This window comes from Coregonus clupeaformis, chromosome 17 (genome assembly GCF_020615455.1).
Source record: "Coregonus clupeaformis isolate EN_2021a chromosome 17, ASM2061545v1, whole genome shotgun sequence".
Classification (NCBI taxonomy): Eukaryota; Metazoa; Chordata; class Actinopteri; order Salmoniformes; family Salmonidae; genus Coregonus; species Coregonus clupeaformis.
In genome coordinates this window covers 23221385-23247040 of record NC_059208.1, presented here as the reverse complement: position 1 = coordinate 23247040, position 25656 = coordinate 23221385, and the positions used below count along the sequence as shown (strand labels likewise).

General features: G+C 45.3%; 1 protein-coding gene across 4 annotated transcripts in view; it reads right to left on the bottom strand.

The window, feature by feature from the left end:
• LOC121586015 (cyclin-dependent kinase 14) overlaps positions 1-25656 on the bottom strand; it is a 176656-nt gene that overhangs the window by 98507 nt on the left and 52493 nt on the right. For all 4 annotated transcript variants that reach the window (XM_041902433.2, XM_041902430.1, XM_041902431.2 and 1 more), the window contains 5 exons: positions 23510-23604; positions 22415-22494; positions 19797-19891; positions 16836-16898; positions 7730-7853 (listed from right to left, as the gene is read on the bottom strand). In XM_041902433.2, coding sequence (XP_041758367.1) covers positions 7730-7853; positions 16836-16898; positions 19797-19891; positions 22415-22494; positions 23510-23604 — 457 coding nt within the window. The remainder of the gene's footprint in view (positions 1-7729; positions 7854-16835; positions 16899-19796; positions 19892-22414; positions 22495-23509; positions 23605-25656) is intronic.

Here is a 25656-nt window from a genome sequence, read left to right as displayed (position 1 = left end):
GCTCGCATGGTGAATTAATTCATTCATCTAGACATGGGCTGTCCAACGTCCTGTGATTCTCCCCACTTCTCCTCTCATATCCAGTAGTAATACCTACAGGTCTGTGGTGGATCACCTGCCACCTGCCTCTCTGTCTGTCTATCACAGCCTGCCTCTCTGTCTGTCTATCACAGGCTGCCTCTCTGTCTGTCTATCACAGCCTGCCTCTCTGTCTGTCTATCACAGCCTGCCTCTCTGTCTGTCTATCACAGCCTGCCTCTCTGTCTGTCTATCACAGCCTGCCTCTCTGTCTGTCTATCACAGCCTGCCTCTCTGTCTGTCTATCACAGCCTGCCTCTCTGTCTCTCTATCACAGCCCGTTTCACCACACTAAGTGATCCCTAATGAGATAGGCAGCAAACAGCACAAATCCTAGTCAGGTCATTACCTGCATACATGCATACATGCACAGACAGACAGACAGACAGAGACACACACACACACACACACCCACACACACCCTCCCCTCCCTGTAGGGCCTATGTGTCTGGGTGTAGGTAACAGCACACACGGGAAGTCCTGGCGTTCCATGCGGATTCCTCCGACGTTCCAACCAGATTCCTGCATCTCCATTGTCACATTGCTGCATTCTCCACAGATCATTATCCTCACCAGCTGTCTTTAAACATTATCACTACAACACACGCACACACACACACACACACACACACACACACACACACACACACACACCAATCCCAACACTCTGAGTGACTCGAATCCCTAGGAGAGAAACTAAACAGTGCCCTCCAGCACACACACACACACACACACAAACGCACACACGCACACACACACACACACACACAAGGGAGGGAGGGAGATAATGCAGCGTCTTCAAAACTAACATATATATTTGTGGATACTGTATAGAACAAGTGACATCATCACTGCAATATACTGTATCTATTGGTTGATTGTTAAACCAATGGCCGGATAGGTATTTGCAAGATGATTGTGGTTTGCAGCATTGTTTTCAGGGTACCTAGGGGACATTTGTTTGTGCTGTTTCACTACCAGCTCAGCACAGAACATGGTGATAGTCTTATAATACCTCCCACAGTAGCCTGTGTCTGTTTCAAGGTAGACGTAATGAAGTGTGATTGTGGAGGAAATGGTCTTTGTGAGGCTCCTCCACACAGTAGGGCAGAGAACAAAGACAATCAGAGAGAGAGAGGAGAGCCCAACTTTCCCTTTCTGCTGCCATACAATGGATACAATTAGCAGAGATGGAGTTGGCCCCGGGCCCTTTGACTGGAGCAGGATAAGAGAGGAGAGAGACACCGCTCTGAGGAGAGAGGAGAGAGACACCGCTCTGAGGAGGAGAGAGACACCGCTCTGAGGAGAGAGACACCGCTCTGAGGAGAGAGACACTGCTCTGAGGAGAGAGGAGAGAGACACTGCTCTGAGGAGAGAGGAAAGAGACACCGCTCTGAGGAGAGAGGAGAGAGACACTGCTCTGAGGAGAGAGGAGAGAGACACTGCTCTGAGGAGAGAGACACCGCTCTTAGGAGAGAGACACCGCTCTGAGGAGAGAGGCACTGCTATGAGGAGAGAGGAGAGAGACACTGCTCTGAGGAGAGAGGAGAGAGACACTGCTCTGAGGAGAGAGGAGAGAGACACCGCTCTGAGGAGAGAGGGGAGAGACACTGCTCTGAGGAGGAGAGAGACACTGCTCTGAGGAGAGAGGAGAGAGACACCGCACTGAGGAGAGAGGAGAGAGACACTGCTCTGAGGAGAGAGGAGAGAGACACCGCTCTGAGGAGAGAGGAGAGAGACACCGCTCTGAGGAGAGAGGAGAGAGACACTGCTCTGAGGAGAGAGACACCGCTCTGAGGAGAGAGGAGAGAGACACTGCTCTGAGGAGAGAGAGACACCGCTCTGAGGAGAGAGGAGAGAGACACTGCTCTGAGGAGAGAGGAGAGAGACACTGCTCTGAGGAGAGAGGAGAGAGACACCGCTCTGAGGAGAGAGGAGAGAGATACTGCTCTGAGGAGAGAGACACTGCTCTGAGGAGAGAGGAGAGAGACACTGCTCTGAGGAGAGAGGAGAGAGACACTGCTCTGAGGAGAGAGGAGAGAGACACTGCTCTGAGGAGAGAGACACTGCTCTGAGGAAAGAGGAGAGAGACACTGCTCTGAGGTGAGGGAAGAGCGACACCGCTCTGAGGAGAGAGGAGAGAGACACTGCTCTGAGGTGAGAGGAGAGAGACACCGCTCTGAGGAGAGAGGAGAGAGACACTGCTCTGAGGAGAGAGGAGAGAGACACTGCTCTGAGGAGAGAGGAGAGAGACACTGCTCTGAGGAGAGAGACACCGCTCTGAGGAGAGAGGAGAGAGACTCTGCTCTGAGGAGAGGGAAGAGAGACACCGCTCTGAGGAGAGAGGAGAGAGACACTGCTCTGAGGTGAGAGGAGAGAGACACCGCTCTGAGGAGAGAGGAGAGAGACACTGCTCTGAGGAGAGAGGAGAGAGACACTGCTCTGAGGAGAGAGGAGAGAGACACTGCTCTGAGGAGAGAGACACCGCTCTGAGGAGAGAGGAGAGAGACTCTGCTCTGAGGAGAGAGGAGAGAGATACTGCTCTGAGGAGAGAGGAGAGAGACACCGCTCTGAGGAGAGAGGAGAGAGACACCGCTCTGAGGAGAGAGGAGAGAGACACCGCTCTGAGGAGAGAGGAGAGAGACACTGCTCTGAGGAGAGAGGAGAGAGACACCGCTCTGAGGAGAGAGGAGAGAGACACTGCTCTGAGGAGAGAGGAGAGAGACACCACTCTGAGGAGAGAGGAGAGAGACACTGCTCTGAGGAGAGAGGAGAGAGACACTGCTCTGAGGAGAGAGGAGAGAGACACTGCTCTGAGGAGAGAGGAGAGAGACACCGCTCTGAGGAGAGAGGAGAGAGACACTGCTCTGAGGAGGAGAGAGACACCGCTCTGAGGAGAGAGGAGAGAGACACCGCTCTGAGGAGAGAGGAGAGAGACACTGCTCTGAGGAGAGAGACACCGCTCTGAGGAGAGAGGAGAGAGACACTGCTCTGAGGAGAGAGAGACACCGCTCTGAGGAGAGAGGAGAGAGACACTGCTCTGAGGAGAGAGGAGAGAGACACTGCTCTGAGGAGAGAGGAGAGAGACACCGCTCTGAGGAGAGAGGAGAGAGATACTGCTCTGAGGAGAGAGACACTGCTCTGAGGAGAGAGGAGAGAGACACTGCTCTGAGGAGAGAGGAGAGAGACACTGCTCTGAGGAGAGAGGAGAGAGACACTGCTCTGAGGAAAGAGGAGAGAGACACTGCTCTGAGGTGAGGGAAGAGAGACACCGCTCTGAGGAGAGAGGAGAGAGACACTGCTCTGAGGTGAGAGGAGAGAGACACCGCTCTGAGGAGAGAGGAGAGAGACACTGCTCTGAGGAGAGAGGAGAGAGACACTGCTCTGAGGAGAGAGGAGAGAGACACTGCTCTGAGGAGAGAGACACCACTCTGAGGAGAGAGGAGAGAGACTCTGCTCTGAGGAGAGAGGAGAGAGATACTGCTCTGAGGAGAGAGGAGAGAGACACCGCTCTGAGGAGAGAGGAGAGAGACACCGCTCTGAGGAGAGAGGAGAGAGACACCACTCTGAGGAGAGAGGAGAGAGACACTGCTCTGAGGAGAGAGGAGAGAGACACTGCTCTGAGGAAAGAGGAGAGAGACACTGCTCTGAGGTGAGGGAAGAGAGACACCGCTCTGAGGAGAGAGGAGAGAGACACTGCTCTGAGGTGAGAGGAGAGAGACACCGCTCTGAGGAGAGAGGAGAGAGACACTGCTCTGAGGAGAGAGGAGAGAGACACTGCTCTGAGGAGAGAGGAGAGAGACACTGCTCTGAGGAGAGAGACACCACTCTGAGGAGAGAGAGAGAGACTCTGCTCTGAGGAGAGAGGAGAGAGATACTGCTCTGAGGAGAGAGGAGAGAGACACCGCTCTGAGGAGAGAGGAGAGAGACACCGCTCTGAGGAGAGAGGAGAGAGACACCACTCTGAGGAGAGAGGAGAGAGACACTGCTCTGAGGAGAGAGGAGAGAGACACCGCTCTGAGGAGAGAGGAGAGAGACACCGCTCTGAGGAGAGAGGAGAGAGACACCGCTCTGAGGAGAGAGGAGAGAGACACCTCTCTGAGGAGAGAGGAGAGAGACACCACTCTGAGGAGAGAGGAGAGAGACACTGCTCTGAGGAGAGAGGAGAGAGACACCACTCTGAGGAGAGAGGAGAGAGACACCGCTCTGTGGAGAGAGGAGAGAGACACCGCTCTGAGGAGAGAGGAGAGAGACACCGCTCTGTGGAGAGAGGAGAGAGACACTGCTCTGAGGAGAGAGGAGAGAGACACCACTCTGAGGAGAGAGGAGAGAGACACCGCTCTGTGGAGAGAGGAGAGAGACACCGCTCTGAGGAGAGAGGAGAGAGACACCGCTCTGAGGAGAGAGGAGAGAGATACTGCTCTGAGGAGAGAGGAGAGAGACACCGCTCTGAGGAGAGAGGAGAGAGACACCACTCTGAGGAGAGAGGAGAGAGACACCGCTCTGAGGAGAGAGGAGAGAGACACCGCTCTGAGGAGAGAGGAGAGAGACACCGCTCTGAGGAGAGAGGAGAGAGACACTGCTCTGAGGAGAGAGGAGAGAGACACCACTCTGAGGAGAGAGGAGAGAGACACTGCTCTGAGGAGAGAGGAGAGAGACACCGCTCTGAGGAGAGAGGAGAGAGACACCACTCTGAGGAGAGAGGGAGAGACACCGCTCTGAGGAGAGAGGAGAGAGACACCGCTCTGAGGAGAGAGGAGAGAGACACCGGCTCTGAGGAGAGAGGAGAGAGACACCCTCTGAGGAGAGAGGAGAGAGACACCGCTCTGAGGAGAGAGAGAGACACCACTCTGAGGAGAGAGGAGAGAGACACCGCTCTGAGGAGAGAGGAGAGAGACACCGCTCTGAGGAGAGAGGAGAGAGACACCGCTCTGAGGAGAGAGGAGAGAGACACCACTCTGAGGAGAGAGGAGAGAGACACCGCTCTGAGGAGAGAAGGAGAGAGACACCGCTCTGAGGAGAGAGAGGAGAGAGACACCACTCTGAGGAGAGAGGAGAGAGACACTGCTCTGAGGAGAGAGGAGAGAGACACCGCTCTGAGGAGAGAGGAGAGAGACACCACTCTGAGGAGAGAGGAGAGAGACACTGCTCTGAGGAGAGAGGAGAGAGACACCACTCTGAGGAGAGAGGAGAGAGACACCGCTCTGTGGAGAGAGGAGAGAGACACTGCTCTGAGGAGAGAGGAGAGAGACACCACTCTGAGGAGAGAGACACCGCTCTGAGGAGAGAGGAGAGAGACACCGCTCTGAGGAGAGAGGAGAGAGACACTGCTCTGAGGAGAGAGGAGAGAGACGACTCTCATAGTATATACACTGAGATATCCACAGCTGAATGACTGGGAATGATCCACGCCACATGAGACACACCCCGTTGAGAGAGCGTAGACACACACACACACAGACACACACACACACACACACACAGACACACACTTATGTACGAGAGCACACACATACAGATGAGCACACACACATTTGCAATTCATGTCATAGTTACAACTCTCTTCTTTGATGATAGTCAAGCTTGAAAACACAAATGTCTATTGCATACACTTGACACACATGCTATAAACCAGGGTTCTTCAATTCCGGTCCTGGAGGGCCGAAACACCTCTGTTTTTCATCCTCTCCTTCTAATCAGGGGCTAATTCAGACCTGGGACACCAGGTGAGTGCAATTAACTACCAGGTAGAAATAAAAAACAGAAGTGTTTCGGCCCTCCAGGACCGGAATTGAAGAACCCTGCTATAAACCAATACACACTTGACACACACTGCACAGTAACACACACTTGTGACAGTTCAAGCCGTGCATGTGTGTGTGTCTGTGACCCTTGTGAGAGTTAAGTGTCCTAGTGACCCGAGTGAGGGTGTGTGTAGTGAAGTACAGTGTGTGTGTGTGTGTGTGTGTGTGTGTATTGAGAGGCTAAAATACAGCCATATGCTCCAAGACACCATCGCCAGAATAACACATCAGCAGCTGTCATGGTCCAGATCCCCTCTCTCCCATTCGCTCTGTGTGTGTGTGTGTGTGTGTGTTTATGTGAGATAGGTGATTACCGTCACCTTGGCACATTCGTAAAAACACACACACAAACACACACTACTTCAGTTTGTTGGCTTCAGTTTGTTCTGTCCTTCAGTCGAACCATCTAAGCTTTTCATAACCCTCGCTTGTTTGCCTTTGTTTTTGCTACTTGTTAGGACAGAGAAACACACAAAGAGCTGAGGCTGATTCTGGATCAGATCCAGAAACAAATCAACCCATGCCACTGAGGCTGACCGCCAGTCAGCCTTCTCCTCCCTTCTCTCCCGCTCTCTCCCCTCCCCTTAACTCTCTCCAAGCCCCTCAATCCTCCCCCTTATCCCCATTTCCCACTACCTTCTCCTCCTCTCCTCTCCCTTTTATACCCCTTCCCATTCCCCAGTACCCTCTTCCTCTCCTCAATGCCCTGCAATCTTCTGAATCTATTCACCACCACCATTACTCTTATCCCAACTACTCTCTCTCTCCTCCTTTCCTCTCCATCTCCTCCCCCTCCTCTCAGCTCCCCTCTCTATTCCCCTTTCTCTCCACCTCGCCTCCTCTCCCTCTGTTTATCCCCCTGTTCATGTTCAGCCCCTGGTCCTCAGCTGTCAGGGCCTTAGTATTCCTGCTGCAGAGGCTAGGGCCTCAGGAACTTCCTACTGAAACACACACACACACACACACACACACACACACACACCTCGCTGCCTCCAGCCTCTACTCAGCATCTAAGTGAGATCCCCTAGGCTAGGGCTGACCGTGTCTGTGTGTGTATCCACAGCAGTATTTCCATGGGATTTCCATTCTTTCTCATTTAGCATGTGGTCCATTATTTTCTCATTGCCTTCCAGTAATATGTCTACTCTATAATGAGGAGGGGTTTACATTATTGATGAAGGTGTCCCCCCTGCCTGTGCGGCTAGAGGGATGGATGGAGGGATAGATGGAGGGGTGGATGGAAGGGTGGATGGAGGGGTGGATGGAGGGATGGAGAGATAGAGGGATGATTTCCTGTGAGTGAGGCAGTCTTTGTCTGGTCTGTGGTGCCAGTCTGAGCCGATGCCCTCTGGAAACCAGTCAAACTGTGTGGGTAGTATTTACAGAGCTGGGCACCATGAAAGGAGACTGGCCATATGGTGCTACCACTTCAGGAGATGTCTAACACACACACACACACACTAGCGACAGAGAGAGAGCGAGAGAGAGAAAGAAAGAAGAGACAAAGAGAGTGAGAAGAGAGAGCGAGAGAGAGATAAGAGAGAGAGAGAGAGATATGAGAGAGATGAGAGAGATAGAGAAAGAGAGGAGAGCAAGGAGAGAGAGAAAGAGAGAGAGAGAGGGGGGAGAGAGAGAGAGAGAGAGAGAGAGAGAGAGAGAGAGAGAGAGAGAGAGAGAGAGAGAGAGAGAGAGAGAGAGAGAGAGAGAGAGAGAGAGAGGGGAGAGAGAGAGAGAGAGAGAGAGAGAGAGAGAGAGAGAGAGAGAGAGAGAGAGAGAGAGAGAGAAAGAGAGAGAGAAGCACGGAAAGACAAAAGAGTGCTAGTCAGACACAAAGCAAAGCCACCTACCGAAGTCGGCCAGTTTGAGTTCTCCAGTGTCAGAGATGAGCAGGTTTTGAGGCTTGAGGTCGCGGTGCAGGATATACCTCTGGTGGATGTAGGACAGACCTCTCAACAACTGGTACAGGAACAACTGATAGACAGAGAGGAGATCCACCATTAATCATTCATCATTAGATGTTTATGTTCATGAATGATTCGATCATTCAATTCATGAATCATAAGTTCATTAGATTCATGAGACATTTTATAATTAGAGTAGGCTAATCATCAATCATTCAAACAATGTATATCATGTGTTTCCAATGGATTTCCAGGTCACCCACTATGTTTCACCTATTGTCTCAATAGCAATATTTCCTTCTAATGTTTTTATTTTACATCCTGCTATTTGTCCATTCTAGTATCTACTTCTCTCTTCTTCTCCATCTCTCTGGCTGATTCATAGCATTGGTTGGACTCATACGTAACAGAGAAAGGCTTTCAGTGTCATAACAGCTATCCATCAGTAGGAGGTGTTAATGTCTTCATTCAGCCTTAACACAATACCAGCACTGGTAAATTAACTCCCAAAACTCATTTACACCACACCATTAACTCTATAACGCTTGCATGCACACGCACACGCACACACACACACACACCCTCAACCTCACTCGCAACGTCAATACTAGCCAATCAACCCAGAACTCCCATCCCATCATTTCCTCTGCTTGGACTATTGACCAGTGATCAAATATATAACTGCCATCACAACGACCATCTGATCTCTCACATCAATAACAAATAGTGATTGGTTCATTCGAAGGCTTGAGAGGAGATCAATAAATAAACAATAGAAATAACAATAATGATAAAATGTCTATTTATAAATATGTCATGTTCTGACTTCAACCACCAACAAAGTGGTTGTCTTTTCATTTTGATTACACAGTCACATTCAAATGCTAACAATGGGAAATATGTGAGAAAATAAGCATTAACACAAAATAAAATGTGAATAAATGTCCTCATATTTACATGTTTTACTCTGACACAGCACCTGAAAACAACATCAATGTGTATGGCTCTTTCAGATCCTGTGCTTATTTTTTGTTCACTTTGCATCAATCAACCAATAATGAATTCTGAATCTGTGCAATCGCTGATCCTCCATTCCAACATTCTAATCTTTCATTCCAATCTCTCTCTTCTCAGCAGCACTAGCAGGGTCTCAGCCAATTAGGCAGAGCGAAAACCGTGGAGTCCAATCAGGGATCAGCCCTGTCTGGCATCTGGAGTCACCGGGTCAACAGTTTAGCATTTCTCAACTCAGCAGGCAAGCGATACACGAAACAACGCACAGCGCTGGAAATAAGCATGGGAAATGTGTGTTTACTCATGTATATCAAAACACACTCATCAAAAGCCCCTGCCTCATTAAGTGGGCTAGGCAATCAAAAGGTTACTCATTTATTCACTCCTCTCTTTCTGCAAATTAAACATCAAAACACTGCCTAAAAATAACTCTTATTGTCGACTACAGGAAAACAGAGAATTCTGTCAAATTAGCATATTATATGGTAGAAGGTAAAGTACAAGGGCAAACATTTGATTGGAGTTTAGCTGAGAGCTGGGCTAAATTGAGTGCTTATGCATGCTTTTAAAATTTTCTATTCCATGTCTAGCCCTAGACTGTAGTCACACTCAATAGCCCAACATTGTCACTGTACTAGCAAGACATTTGGCCACATGACAGATGTGACATCTGCTAGATGACTGGTCTCCCCAAATATAATAAGTGAGTTGAAGCTATCTGCCCATCTGGCTTAAAATGCTAAAGGCATCGCTAGAGTTATTAGGAGAGAGAGGGAGAGAGGGAGCGAGAGAGAGAGAGAGAGAGAGAGAGAGAGAGAGAGAGAGAGAGAGAGAGAGAGAGAGAGAGAGAGAGAGAGAGAGAGAGAGAGAGAGAGAGAGAGAGAGAGAGAGAGAGAGAGAGAGAGAGAGAAAGGGGAAAGAGACATATAGAGAAAGAGAAGTGGTGAGAGAGAGAACCAGACAGAGAGAGAGAATGGTCTCCAACGGCAGAGGCATGAAAAGAAAGAAAGTCAGGTACAGTGAAAGAGAGAAGAGAACAGGGTCGGCAGTGAGAGTAGGATGAAGCAGAGGAGGGAGAGGAGGTGAGGGGATGCAGAGTTTAAGCTGCCTTGCTGGAAAGTCAACAGCAGCCAGCTGCCCGCTCCCCAGAACATCAATAGTCTCACCCCACCTCCTCACCCCTCCAGGGACTTCCACCGCACAGCGGACGAATGATACATAATTATAGGATGGTGAGAGGAATTAGGTGAGAGGGATTTTAGACACTAACCATGAACAAATAGAAAGAGACAACCTCTTCTTATGAGGGTATAGATATTCCCATCAAGAAACAGCTTCACAATGCATTCACTCATTGGCAATGGACTGCAGTAATTAGTAGACAACGACCCTGGGAAAGGGTAGTAACCGTGGACCAGGGTGTTAGGAACATAATGAATCATTAGTTGTGCTGTGTACTAATTGCAGTGTGTGTGTGTGTGTGTGTGTGTGTGTGTGTGTGTGTGTGTGTGTGTGTGTGTGTGTGTGTAGGTGTCATCCCGTATGTGGGTTGAAAATGGCAGATTTTGTCATTGAAGTGCTTAAATTGGAATGCAGTGGCTGTACAGTAACATGCTATACATGACGTTAGAGCTCAGGCTCTCCGCTTCACAGCGCTGAATGGGTTTTGACTGACAGCCGTTATAAACTTGAGCACTGCGCGTGACAAGAAGATGCCCCCATCCTTCCCGCTAATTGGGCAACTTTTGCACATTTGTCTGAGTGAGTGAAATGCTGTAAATCAAGAGGAGTTGATGTGTTCTGAAAGATGAAACATTGTGGATTATAATAAATACTGCTTTGATGTCATACAAGCAAACCACACACCCGACTCCAAATGTGCACTTCGCATTTCCATATTTGAAAACCCATGTAATTTACAGTATCAATGTTTATGATCACTATCTTTGAGCAACAGTTACAAGGATGACATGGGATATACCCTGGATTGTCCTGAACAGAATGAGCCTATGTTTGTCGTATTGTAATGATTCTATGCGCACCAAAATTACAATCTGTTTGTCTGAAGTGCCTTTTGAAAGCCTAACACTGTAAGATCGTATTTTATAATTTAGCTAGTCATGTTGATAATAGAATAAGCTTTAAAATGATACCCACCTGACCTAGATTGTGATTTTAATGGAAAGGTTTTGGATTGCGTAAACAACAACAGTAATTGTGTGATGGTGGGGATGCACTACAAGTGTGCTTGCTTCAGTTGCTCAATGGCAAAGCTAGGAGAGCTCAAAACAGCACCTTATAATTGAAGGCGCTTTCCTTGAGTCATAAAAGTGCATGGAAAGACTTAGGAACTGTGCACAGTTTGGAGAGGTGTGTGGCCACTTGGAGAAACAAGTTAGACCTCTCACTCAAACCCTTGTAATCGTTTTTTCTTATCTTGGACCTACTCCAACATGTCAATGATTATTCTTATTATGTTATTGAATGTATCCAGAGTATTTTCAGATTTCGTTATTGACAATTGCTTTGAAAAATTACAGTAAATGTAAACTGCACATAAAATCAACAGTGTAATGTTTGGATTCATTCTTGTGTCAGGTGAACTGTTGTGCTCACATAATCTCCAAAATGTTATCTTTCAATTGCTACCATGGTCATGCATATGTAATTTTTTATAGTTCTTCTGTTAGAAACATTTCAATTTGGCCCTATCCACATAGGCCAATTTCCATAAGTGTAAGGGGTTAAATTTACTTCCTGAATTGACTGCCAACCCTGGCCTGTGTGTGTGTGTTTGTCTGGCTGTGGATGTGTGTGTGTGTGTGTGTGTGTGTGTGTGTGTGTGTGTGTGTGTGTGTGTGTGTGTGTGTGTGTGTGTGCCAGTGGTGGAAAAATTACCCAATTGTCATACTTGAGTAAAAGTAAAGCTACTGTACCTTAATAGAAAATGACTCAAGTAAAAGTGAAAGTCACCCAGTAAAATACTAATTGAGTAAAAGTCTAAAAGTATTTGGTTTTAAATATACTTAAGTATCAAAGTAAAAGTAAAAGTATAAATCATTTCACATTCCTTATATTAAGAAAACCAGACAACACAATTGTTTAATTTTTTTATTTACAGATAGCCAGAGGCACGCTCCAACACTCAGACATAATTTACAAATGAAGCATTTGTGTTTAGTCTATCTGCCAGATCAGAGGCAGTAGGGATGACCAGGGATGTTCTCTTGATAAATGTGTGAATTGGACAATTTTCCTGTCCTGCTAAGCATTCGAAATGTACCGAGTACTTTTTGGGGGCAGGGAAAATGTATGGAGTAAAAAGTAAATTTCTTGAGGAATGTAGTGAAGTAAAAGTTGTCAAAAATATAAATACTAAAGTAATGTACAGATACCCCAAAAAAATGACTTAAGTAGTAATTTAAAGTATTTTTACTTAAGTACTTTACACCACTGGTGTGTGTGTACCTACACACTGTACACGGCACCTCAACTTCCAACTGTTATCATAGCCTCTTCGTATATTTGTTGAATGTTTTGTCTGTTTTATATACCTCTGCTTTAACTTTTACATCAGTGTTCAAATGAAAAAGTTAACACTGTTTGATTTAATGAAAATCTATGGCAATACATTTGTATGTAGAGATGGGTTTAGAGTATAAGGTGTGGCCAGTAGAACAGTGGATTTCATCATCTGAGTCCAGATATTCTCTGTAATCTGCCAGTGAAATAGACTCCAGACTGGCTCTATTGTCTGATATTCCCATTCATTTACTACATTATGAGACCATGCATCATACTAACAGCATATAATGGGTTATACACATTTCTTATTCATATGGAATATTTGCACACAAAAACACAGAACAAAGGGGAAACAAATGTGTATATATTATCATGTTGCCAATTTTATTTTGTATTTTTTATAAGCATGTGTTATCATTGGCTAATTCCAATGCATACTGACTGATTTGGGGCAAAGACAAAAGCCCCAAAAAGATGTGTTATTCCAATAGATGTATTTTGTGTTCACATGACTTATTCAAACACTATCAATAGTGAATGAGAGTCCAATCACATGCAGTCATGCTGAACACAACATCATGGACATAGCCAACCCCTCGAAACACAAACCTCTAAATCTTCATTGTACCTGAGGGGATAATAAATGAAGTATTTAATTGAATGGCAACCTTGGGAGTCATTGAGGAAATCTCTGAAAGCAGCACTTTACTATATGCAGGGGAGTGAGTTTAGCCCAGCAGTGAGTGAAGGAGAGGTAGGATAGTATGTTAAATGAGCTGAGAAGACAGTGACGCTCCCATCTGCCAGCTACTGTTCCCCTACCGCCCTGTTCCCCGTAGTAGTTTATCCCAGAAACCATCTGGGTAGTACTGTCTGTCTTAATGTGGCATGTCATTACTGCATTATCTGCATACATGATTAGGGCACAGAGAGGGGGAGAGGAGAGGAGAAGAGGAGCGGAGCGGAGGTGAGGGGGAGAGGGGGGGAACTCAGGAGTAGTGCTTTGTTGAGTTTGTTGAACATTTTCAGACATGGGCCTTTGTGATGTTACATTATACTAACCTCATTTATCAATATTCCACCTGACATTGATACTACACTTGACATTGAGGAATAATGCAATGAGGGTAGCTCTTCTTGTACTACATGCTGTTTAAATAGGATTGTGAATGTCAATCAATGCCTTCCAGGTAGGGCTTGGCGATATACCGTATTTTACGATATACTGGTATTTACCTTCTATAACAGTATTTGAATGTTTGGTTTGTTAAATGGGATACGCCGTGTGTAACGTCCATTTTTTTTAGTTTACTTCGCTACTTGAGTCATCTCTCTCCGCTCTCTCTCTCCATGCCGCTTTCCACCAGACCTAGCCCCGCCCCCTGTCACTCAAGGAGCACATTTGTTGTTCCTCGACCACGAGACACTTGTGTTCAGTCTGCAACAGCTAGTTTGTATTTTCTTAGCAAGTTGGGCCTAAATCTTGTTAGCTAGCTAGCTAATAAATGTACTGAGTCAGATCAAACGTAATTAGCTATATAGCCTGATAATACCAGTGATGGTGTAGAACTAAATCAGCATGTTGTTTGTGCAACAGTATCTTCTAAATCAATGAGGAATACGTGAAGCATGAATATGTTAGCTACATGAAGTAGCTAAGAGAAAACATTCAATGTAGCCAAAGATTATAGGGTCCCCTAGGAAACACTTAACTCCTCCCTGGCATTTTCATTCGTTGTCATGTCAAACAACACTGTATTCAAAGTGCCCACTATTATATTCTAACTATATAATTACAATAATCATTCTATTTCCATGATTCCAACAGTTTGCCCATGTGTTTTGCTCTAAATCACAACTCAAATCGCAATTGCAACATTTGGTTAGAAATAAGGCCGAGGTTGTTTGCCCATATCGTGTAACCCTACGTGGCAGTGTGGAAATGATCTCAAATTAGTGCAGGAAATGCAGAAATTGATGAAAATGCTGAAAATTATTTTTGGTTGAAGTTGAATTGAACAGTATAAAACAATCAGAATGGAGAAAGACCCATTGAAATCACTTAGAATGTACTGTATGTGTTGCCACCCTAGGGTCACGCACTACCCATAAAGCAAATGTATAACTTTTATTATTCAAAAATATAAAATACCATAAAATACCATCATACCGTCAATTTTTTTTAAAATACCATGATATGACATTTTGACCAACATTGCCCAGCCCTACTGTCAGGGGTGTCAGTTTCACATCAATCTAGTCGGCTCTCATTAAGAGAACCCCATTCAGCTGACTGGATATAATCACATCAAGAGCTTCACTGACTGGGAGGTTGTTGCAGCTTTGGGTGATGTCATACAGAACATGAAATAATAGGTTGAATACTAAAGGAGAACACTGTAATCAATCAAGTGTATGGGTCAAGGTAAATGTTCTGTACTTTGCTCTCAGAAGGAGTTCTGTAACAAGATACGCTCCAAACAACACAAACACACACACACTTCTCTCTGCTGGGCAGGCTGACTTATAATTGCATTAGCTAGTGAAAGTCCAAGTGTTTTCTGCTACGTTAATGCTAATGTGATCCAGCCACATCAGACAGCACACACTCTAATAGCTTTTATGTCTCTGATTATTCAACAGGAGGACAAACACACACACACACAAACACACACACACTTCATAGAAGCAACGTATCTTCAGTCAGAGGCTGTTTCTTCTGAAATAACCTCAACCAGGGAACAAAAGCAATTTGAGACCCGATCTGTCATCTGATTGACACACACACACACCACACACACACACAGACCCACCCACCCACCCACCCACCCACACACACACACACACACACACACACACACACACACACACACACACACACACACACACACACACACACACACACACACACACACACACACACACACACACACACACACACACACAGGAGGACAAGCCACTTTCTCTGTTATTCAGAGACACTGTAATGAAGGGAATTAACCTCCAGCAAATTGTCTGTCTACTCTGCTCCTCACTGGTTACAAATATAGCTATTATACCCTCCATTTTACAGTTAACACATACTGGAGTGTCTCTGGCTCTTGACACACAAGAGCACAGAAGAGCGGCACATTGGCAAACAGGAGAGTTCAATATGCCATTGGCTCGACATGCTGCCTCCATCTTGGTTTTTGATTGCTGATTCTAATGATTGGTCCAGGTCTGGGTCTCTAGTTGTGCCTCAAATGGGACCCTATTCCCTATATAGTGCACTACTTTTAACCATAGCCTTATGGAGCCTGGTCAAGAGTAGTGCACTACATAGTGAATAGGGTGCCATTTGGGACGTAGCCTCTGCCTCCACACAGTCAGTTTGTTTTCCTTTCAGCTGCCAGGTCATTAGAGCTCCTCCTGTACTCTGTCTGTCCTCCCACCAGGGAAAGATGTGTTCTGGTCTCTCTCTCTCTCTCTCTCTCTCTCTCTCTCTCTCTCTCTCTCTCCCTCCCCCCCTCCCTCCCTCCCTCCCTCCCTCCCTCCCTCTCCATCTGTCCTCCCACCATGGAGAGCATTATGGCTAAAACTAGCTGCTGGCCCTTTGGGTAACAGACATATGTCCGTCTCTGTCTCTGTCTTTGTCTATTTCTTTATGTCTCTCTCTCTAACTCTACCTTCTAGTCCAGTTCTGACAGAGGAAACATTTATCACAATGTCATTGTCAGAGCACATTCATATACAAATAAAAGCCCCTCTTAAGACTTCACAGAGGAAATTATTTCACAAAGGCTACATGGCGACACAGTGAGGACACGTCCTGGCCTGTCGTTCACCTGGGACTCTGTTTGCATCCCAAATTACAACCTATTCCCTTTATAGTGCACTATTTTTGACTAGGGCCAATAGGGCTCTGGTCAAAAATAGTGCACTATATGGGGAATAGTGTGCCATTTGGGATGCAACATATGTTTACAGATTAAGAGGTGCAAGCAGGTTTTTCCCCCTGACACCCCTCTCTGGGAATAATCCTTTATTATTAATACATGCATTTCAATGAGGCAGGCCGTCGGTCGTCAACAGGATAAATACATGACTTACGGAAATCCTTAGTGACAATATTAGGTATGAAGTGTTACATAACCCACTTTGCCTGATCTCACCCCCCTCCCACTTCTCAAAGGACCACTCTACACAACACCCCCCTTTCACACCATCCCTCCCATCCTCCATGGCCCCATTCACTCCATCACACTCCCTACCTTCTCCTCGTCCTCAACACACCTCTACACAGAGCCACAGGAAAACGTTGCTACTCTAACAGTGTGTGTTACTCCTCAACTGTGTATTTTATTGAAGTAATTTAAGCAAGCCTACAGGACACTGCTACTATCTAACCATGTGTGAGTGGGCATCACTCCTCAGCAGTGTCACTGTAAAAACTGTAGGATTTGATTAATGACGCTAAGGACAGTGTAGTTGAATGTAGTAATATAGTCATGATAATGAAGAGCAGTCTTACCTTCACATTGTCAGGATGCAGTCCTCCTGGGTGCCTGTCCATGTACTGGCACAGATCTGTGTGCTGTCAGGGAGAAAGAGAGGACAGTTTGATTATAATATGTCTAAATAAAGAGTCATAAAACACCAAATCTAATCACAGTTACAATGCATTGCAATGAACCAAAAATAAGTCAATATGAAAAATGAAGTATTAATGTATTGATGCTGTTCAGTATTTTATGGTATTTATTTGAACAGTAAAAGCAGCAGAGAGAGGTTCTTGGCAGTGAGAATATTGGCTTTTTGTTTATTGTTATGCTAGTCTTGAATGTACCTTGGTTGGAATGTGAGCTTGGTTTGAGGATGGAAAAATCTGCTAATGGAAAAACGTTATTGGCTTTTATAGCTTTCCCCTTGCTAGTCAAAGCAATTCTGACCTACTGTCATCCGTCCATGATAAAATATCAGTATGGCGCCAGGCTGGAGACACAAACTCAATCATTAAATTGCAGCAGACGTCAGTCGCAGTATTTATTTTATTCCCCAGTATGTCTCCCCCGTCTGCGGATGAATGATATCCGGTCTATATCAACAGAATGATCCACAGTGGGAACCTTTGGTACAAAGCCCTTCATGTGATTGTGTGGAGGGATGAGAGAGGGAGTGACACTGTCTGTATGTCTTTAAGCGCTGTATGTAAGCAGAGTCGTCTGTCTGTCCGACGGCGGGAGAAAAGAGGAATTACCCTGATCTGCACTTCACTGATTTATTCTTCCAGCAGACCTGGGGCACACACACACGGACAGACGGACACACACACCACAGCTCGAGGGCCTGGGTGATATTTGCGTACCCCCGCTGCTCCTCACACCGTCAGATATAAATGTGTTCCTTTCATGAATAATTCAACCTGACTCTGAAACAAGCCATGCCTGTCCACCTTACTCAAAACCTGCTCTCACTCTCTCTCTCTCCCTCCCTCTCTCTATATTTCTCTCTGTCTTTCCCTCTCTCTCTCTCCATATCTTGCTCACCCCCACTTTCTCTCCATTTCATCTCTCTCCCTCTCTCTACCTCTCTCTCTCTATCGGTCCCGCTCACTCCCTGTCAATCGTCATTACCTGCTAGATGAGAAAAATGAATTGATTTGGCTTGGTGTGGAGCCTTCTGTATATAAAAGAGTTTGGAATTACAGGTCTGAACACAGCAGAATAGAACAGCATGAAACTGGCTCCACAGCAACGACAACACACAGATCCACAGTGTTGCATTACCCATTTCTGTCAAATATACGCTATCCACTCTGTCTGTTCAACATTCACAGTGAGAGAAGGGTGGTCTGTCATAATAAAGGCTATGGAGACAGATCCTTGTTAACCATGTCCACTTACAGACAGTATCTACTTGATGAATATATATATATTTGGAATTGGTTAGCTCCTATATTTGCACATGGAGCAGAGAAACAGCAGTGAAAGACCTCCACAACCCCTCTATCCAGTCTGACCTCTGTTCTCCAGGTAATCAAAACGTACACTTTAAGGACAGAGAGCATCCTCATTAGAATCCCTATAACCAGCTTTTTATTGCATTCATTTTGAAAACTTTTATGCGGTCTACTAGAAAGAAGTTTGCGATCGTCCGGTCGACCGCGATCGACACCCTGGGCACCAATGGTATATACAGTCCAGTATCAGAGCTGGCTCTTGATATGTTGCACCAGGCCACATAGCACACAGCACGGATGAAAACAAACATGGAGCGGGTCTTGTTTTGCATATCAACATCAAAGAGGTTGAACTATTTACATATATGGTCGATTGGAGTAATGCTGAGCAGGGACTTTACTACTCCTAGAGTTTGGAGATTGGTATTCTGGCTGGTTTGAGCCTCATCAGTGTATGTTATCCATATGCATATATGTCAGCAGTAACAACAGGCCACACTACTCCACAGCAGAGAGAGGGAACTCCTGCTGCTATTGCTGTCCACAGCATGTGTGTGTGTGTGCATGTGTGTGTGCATGTGTGTGTGTGTGTGTGTGCATGTGTGTGTGTGTGCATGTGTGCGAGCGTGTATACATGCCTGTTTATGTGTGCTATGGAAACCTACAGAAACAGCAACCCTCAATTAAAATGTTCCTCCATGATGCCAGGGCTGGGTTCAGAGCTGGGCATGAGGCTGCCATGCCACTAGTGGTTAGGCCACCATTCTATGGCACTCAGATCACTGTTCCTGTTCAAAGCCTGGGGGAAAATAACCCAGGCTTGGGTTCTGTTTTTAACAGGCAAGACTAAACATTACTAAACGTTTAACCATCTTATAAACAAAAAATATCTGTGTAAAACTAGCCAGAGCTCATATCTCTTTGGACTGGGATTAAATAAATCAATGTCATGAACTGAAGAGTGAGAGGTCAAATTAATCAAACCATTAAACAAGTTAGTTATTCAAGTTCTAGAATGAAACTGTGGCTTTTTGGGCTTTTTGAATTTCATATTAAAATACATTTTACACAAATAAAATATATTGATCCTCTGCTGACTCACATATCCAGTTGGTGCTGTAACACTCACCACATACTCAAAGACCTGTACTGAGCTAACCCTGTAACATGATGTACTACAGTACCCATGATGCTCTGTGCAACATATCCAGTTGGTGCTGTAACACTCACCACATACTCAAAGACCTGTACTGAGCTAACCCTGTAACATGATGTACTACAGTACCCATGATGCTCTGTGCAACATATCCAGTTGGTGCTGTAACACTCACCACATACTCAAAGACCTGTACTGAGCTAACCCTGTAACATGATGTACTACAGTACCCATGATGCTCTGTGCAACATATCCAGTTGGTGCTGTAACACTCACCACATACTCAAAGACCTGTACTGAGCTAACCCTGTAACATGATGTACTACAGTACCCATGATGCTCTGTGCAACATATCCAGTTGGTGCTGTAACACTCACCACATACTCAAAGACCAGTGTCAGGGTTTCCTTGGTGTGGATGATGTCATGGAGCAGCACGATGTTGGAGTGCTTCAGACCTTTCAGAAGAGACGCTAGAAAAACACAGGATACAGTATTATCATGATGAAGCAGTTACATGCAAAACTACCATCAGTATTACCATTAATTTACAATATGATAAAGAAAAGACTAGAATAGAATATAGCCTAATAGAATATAATAGAATAGTGGATGGTAATAGTAATAGTCAGTAGTACGATTTAGAATAGAATAGAACAGAATAGAACAGAAAGGAATAGAAAATAATAGAATGGAATGAAATGGAATAGAATAGAAAATAAAATAAAATAATAGAATAGTTACTACCAGCAACACTTCAACTACATCTATGGCAATCATAGATCTCACTGCTTTAAAATGGAGTCAATGTAGTTATGGTGAAATAGTTATCTAACTGGTTTCAGTTTGCCACCAACTTTTTGACAGTATGAGAGAGAGAGAGAGAGAGAGAGAGAGAGAGAGAGAGAGAGAGAGAGAGAGAGAGAGAGAGAGAGAGAGAGAGAGAGAGAGAGAGAGAGAGAGAGAGAGAGAGAGAGAGAGAGAGAGAGAGAGAGAGAGAGAGAGAGTAAAGAGAGAGAGAGTAAAGAGAGTGAAAGGCAAAGCCTTGGGGAGGGATCATCACTCCCATTATTTGGGAGGCAAAGCTCTGTGTCTATTGTGTCAGCTAGCGGGCCGGGCGTGAACAGAGCAATTAGTGGTAATAGTCAGCGTCGCTCTAAACCCTCGGTGGAGGAGCCATGCTGCGCTGTATCAACTGGCAGCTGAGGAGGGAGTGAACACTTCAAACAACGCCTTTTCATGTGTTTGAAAGATGTGATCAGAGGCACTACGGCTCCACCAAAGACTTTCTGCTCCTCTCCCACCACACAATCACCACGGCCGAGCCAAACAAACTGTTGACAGAAATCTTATCTCGTTAAGAGCTAAACAACACAGGGAACGGTTTCATTTAGAACAGAGAGCCGGAGCGGCATATTAAGTGTGTTTTTATTATGAGAAGCCTAAATGGGATTTTCAGACTGTTGCGAATGTGATTAATTTAGCGAACAGCAATTCTGTTTCAAGGGCAACGGAGAGAGAGAACCTATGGCGTCGTGATCTGCAGAGCAAAGCACACAGCACAGAGCCATTGTGCATGAACACCTAAAGCACTGAAACCCCTAAAGATCAAAGGCAATGCTCCTCTCACACATATCTGTCTTAGTGCTATAGACAGGAGCTACCTCAAAAGGCTGCTGTACCAATTTAGGTAAAGATCTAGATGGGCTATACACCAGTCCCTCCCTACCTCCTGACACACAGATACTGACTGTGTTGATAATGTTATTGTGTGTTCCAATTCACACACACACGCATCCCCACATACATGCACGGATGCGCACACGTATGCAAGCACGCACGCATGCACTCACGCACAAACACACACCTGGGTCCTCTCTCAGGGGCGTCGGTATTGCTTTCAACACCGCCCTGTTATTCTGTCCACGTTTCCACTCTGGGAGCATCTCGGCCCAGTAATCGTTGAATTAGTTAAATTTCAAAGTGCTTTTCTGATCCGCTCACCGGGGGAGAGAGGGATGGGGAGGAAGGGAGGGAGGGAGGCCTGGGCGGGGGGTGAGGAGGGGTGAAGAGGGGCTGGTGCATGGCTCTCAGCTCTGTTCATCAGCCCATGATCCCACAGATCAAACAGCCAGAATCGTTTTCTCATCTAATTTTCTCATCTAAATGAAGCAAGGCTCCAGCCCAGCCAGGCCCAGCCCAGCTCTGCCTGTGGAGGTGGAGGTGAGTGTGCCACATATTTCTCACACCCACCCTCACATTCAGGAACCTCCAAGCCTCCTAGCCACTCAGCTCCAGTTAGCTAGAACACCAAAGACTGCTATCCGGCCTTCACACAACTTGACCTGCTGTGACACACGGCCAGGGACCAGGAGAAAGCACTGCATGGCAAGAACATCCCTCTGAAGTGATTTAGCCCAGTGTGGCAATGGAACACTATGCAGACTAATGTTTATTCCATATGTAACTCTGTGTTGTTGTTTTTATCGCACTGCTTTGCTTTATCTTGGCCAGGTCGCAGTTGTAAATGAGAACTTGTTCTCAACTGGCTTACCTGGTTAAATAAATAATAATAAGGTAGACATGGCCCATGGGATGGGTTCATAAGGCTGAAAATCAGTCAGATCCCAATCTAGCTAACACAAGAGGCAGTTTTATATTTGGGTTGTGCTGGGAAAGACTTCAGATTTGGCTTTTCTAGATTACATTTACATTTTAGTCATTTAGCAGACGCTCTTATCCAGTGCATACATTTTTTTTTTCTTCATACTGGTCCCCCATGGGAATCGAACCCACAACACTGGCATTGCAAGCGCCATGCTCTACCAACTGAGCTACACATTTTTTGTTAGAGACGTTAGCACCCCTCTCTCTGACAACAGTCACCATTACAAAAACCGAAATCCACTTAACCCAAGTACCTAGAATAACAACACTTAACCTTATCTTCGAGTCTGTAGACTTCACCTGAGCCTAATGGTGTGACAGAGACCAACCTTCTCTAATGGCGGTGAACGGTGTCCCCTCCTCCTCCTGCAGACGAATCACTTTCAGGGCCACCAGCTTGCCGTTCACCCTGGCAACAAGAAGATAAGGCACCCCAACACGTTACGCTTCATCCCATGAAAAAAGGACTCAATATGAGCCAGGCAGTGAATGCAGAGAATGGTAGATTTCTGTAAGTCAATGAAATGCAATTTAGGAGCACTGGAGTGAGACTTAGTAGAAGACCAGAAGATTAAATAAAATGAACCTCACCAATCAAATCCATTGTAGTGAAGAAAAACACATACAAAGTAACTTCATTACAGTGAGAAATGGTGTAAATGCATTTCAATCCATTTGCGGCTATGACATTTTCACTTGCTACATTTTAATTATCAGAACCTGGGTAATTTTACCGCTATGCACGAACAGGAAAAAATTAAAATAACAAAATAATAACTTAAACAATCGTTAAACAATTCCATTTCAAAGTGATTTAATAAAACAAATTGCATTTCATGGTTGGGGAAGTGCAGATCTTTTATTAGTGTAATATGCAATATGGCCAGTAATTGTTATTACCCTTATCTTAACCTATACCACTTTACTGCTTTATAATTACAAGCAGTTATGTGCATATAAATTGGCCATATACAGTAAGTAGGCAATGCGGAAAATGCAGTGCAGTCAAAAACGTGATTTCCTGTGTTTTATATATATTTCCACACATTTGAGGTTGGAATAATACTGTGAAATTGTGAAAATTATGATAATGCCCCTTTAGTGTAAGAGCTGTTCGAAAAGAACACCTGAAATTTCAGCCTGTTTTGGTGGGATGGAGTTTTGGCCTGCCTGGTGACATCATCAGACGGTAAATTAGTTAATAAACCATTAAGAAAGAGAGTTCCAAACATTTCCCCTTCCCACTCAGACCACTCGCAGACAGTCCTAGCTATATTCTTGCTTGAGAAATGGCTCTTTGCTAAAAAAATTGTTTTATTGAAAACAATCACATTAAGGTATTGAATTGTTATCCAGAAATGATTTGATATTGAGATAAAAACAGCTGCATTGGACCTTTACATGAATATTGTTTTGGCACTCACTTGCTTTTCCCTTTGTATACTGTAGCGTATGAGCCTTCTCCCAGTTTCTCAAGCTTCTCATAGGAATCAGCCTTCCCAAACTTGGGGCTTGTGGGCTGAAACAGAGAGGGAGAATACAATTCAGGAAAAGAGACACCAATTACGGTAGAGAGGGAACAGTTTGGGTGTATTAAGTGAGAGAACAGCCATAGGGACAATCTTATATCTGTGTAGATGATGGAAGAGCCACAGAACTTGGGAGGTTGGTTGATGTACCAGAATTGATACCAAGCAATAATGTTAAGCCTAAGAAAGCTACTATACCTGCTATTTCACAAGGAGAGACCTGGTAGATGTTGTGGTTTGGTTCAAGAGGCCTAAAGACAACAACACCAGATCCATTCTGTAACACCAGATACTAGTGACCCTGCTCGCACACGGCCTGCAGAAAGATGACACGGTTTGTTTCACTGGTTTCTACTCTGGATGATGGAAAGCTTCCAGTCATCCAGGAAATGGGTTGTGTAGGATTTCACACACAGATACTCTGTAATAAAGGTCTGGAGGAAATATGACTTCAGCTGCTGCAGTTAGCAGGTCAGAACACGATTGAAAGACAAAAAAGAGCAGTATGTGCTACGTTTATCTCAGAAGATCTCAAGAGTATTTTGCTTTTAAGCCACTTCAGACCTTTATTCCACACTTCTCTAACTTGTTTTCATATTTCTAGAGTTCATTGGTAAGATAACAGTACAATAGGTGTATGCTATGCAGGTATAGCCATTTTATTAAACGAGTATTGGCTGCATGGTATTGACAATCAACTGTTGAATGAAAATAGGACGGGTCCTATCAATGGTTGAATGAAGATAGTCCCCGTCCTATCATTGGTTGAATAAAAACAGATGCAGGTAGGTCCTATAGAGGTGGAATAAATCCTGTCCGTGTCATGTTTCTCTCTCAGCGCTCCGTGGGGATCATGATGGATCATGGAGGATCATGGGACGGTGACAGAAGTGACACCAGTCAGATGAATGATATGTGCCACCTGGCCAGGGTAATGGGAGAACAGAGGACACAACAAGCTACTGGATCGGTTTCATAATACTGTGTCATGTTTAGGGCCTGTTCGATTTGTTCCACTCTTACTAATGTTACAGACCCACTTATCAATGATTTACAGAGTGGGAACAGTACAGGACATAGAAGAAAGGAAGAGAGAGATAGACAGAGAGACAGAGACAGACAGAGAGACAGAGACAGACAGAGAGAGACAGAGAGACAGAGAGAGACAGACAGAGAGAAAGAGAGACAGAGAGAGAGAGAGACAGAGAGAGACAGAGAGAGAGAGACAGAGAGAGAGAGACATAGAGACAGAGACAGAAAGACAGAGAGACAGAGAAACAGAGACAGAGAGAGAGACAGAGAGAATTAACACTCATGCATTCGTCTTGAACTCGACCCATAACACACTGCACTTGACAGTTCAGCTTCCTCCAAAATCTCTCTCTCTCTCTCAGACAATCAGGCCCAAAATGAGCTCAACTAGAAAGTCAAAACCTCCAACAGCAACTCTTCTCTGGAGGAAACTGTGTGTGTGTGTGTGTGTGTGTGTGTGTGTGTGTGTGTGTGTGTGTGTGTGTGAGTGCGTGAGTGCGTGCATATGTGCTTGCATCCATGCATGCGTCCGTGCGTCATCAAGACTCTAGACTTTCTCTTACATTCCATTGTTTTCTTTAAGAATAACTGAAAAGAACAATGACTGAAGCATTGTAACCTGTTGTGGACCTGTCTGCCCTTTCAGTGACGTAGCATTTCAGCCCTGGTGGCAGACAGACATAAAATATATCTGGTATCTCTTACTGTTGTCATATTTTAAATACAGGGGCTTCTAGAGGTTAACGTCTGGCTGCTGTAATGTCTCTGTTTTATCATTTAAAGAGCGAGTGGACCCGACGAGGGCTCAGGGAAAGCTCCAAAACATTCCAGACAATCCCTGGGGAATAACTCAGTTCTCCCGTCATCACTGTCTGCCTCTGGGCAGTGTGGGCACACACGCTCACACAAACACACACGCACACACGCACACTCGCACACTCACAGCTTTTAGCAGTGTCTTCTTCCCTCTGGTTGCTATCTAGTCATCTCCTGCTGCCCCACTAATAAGT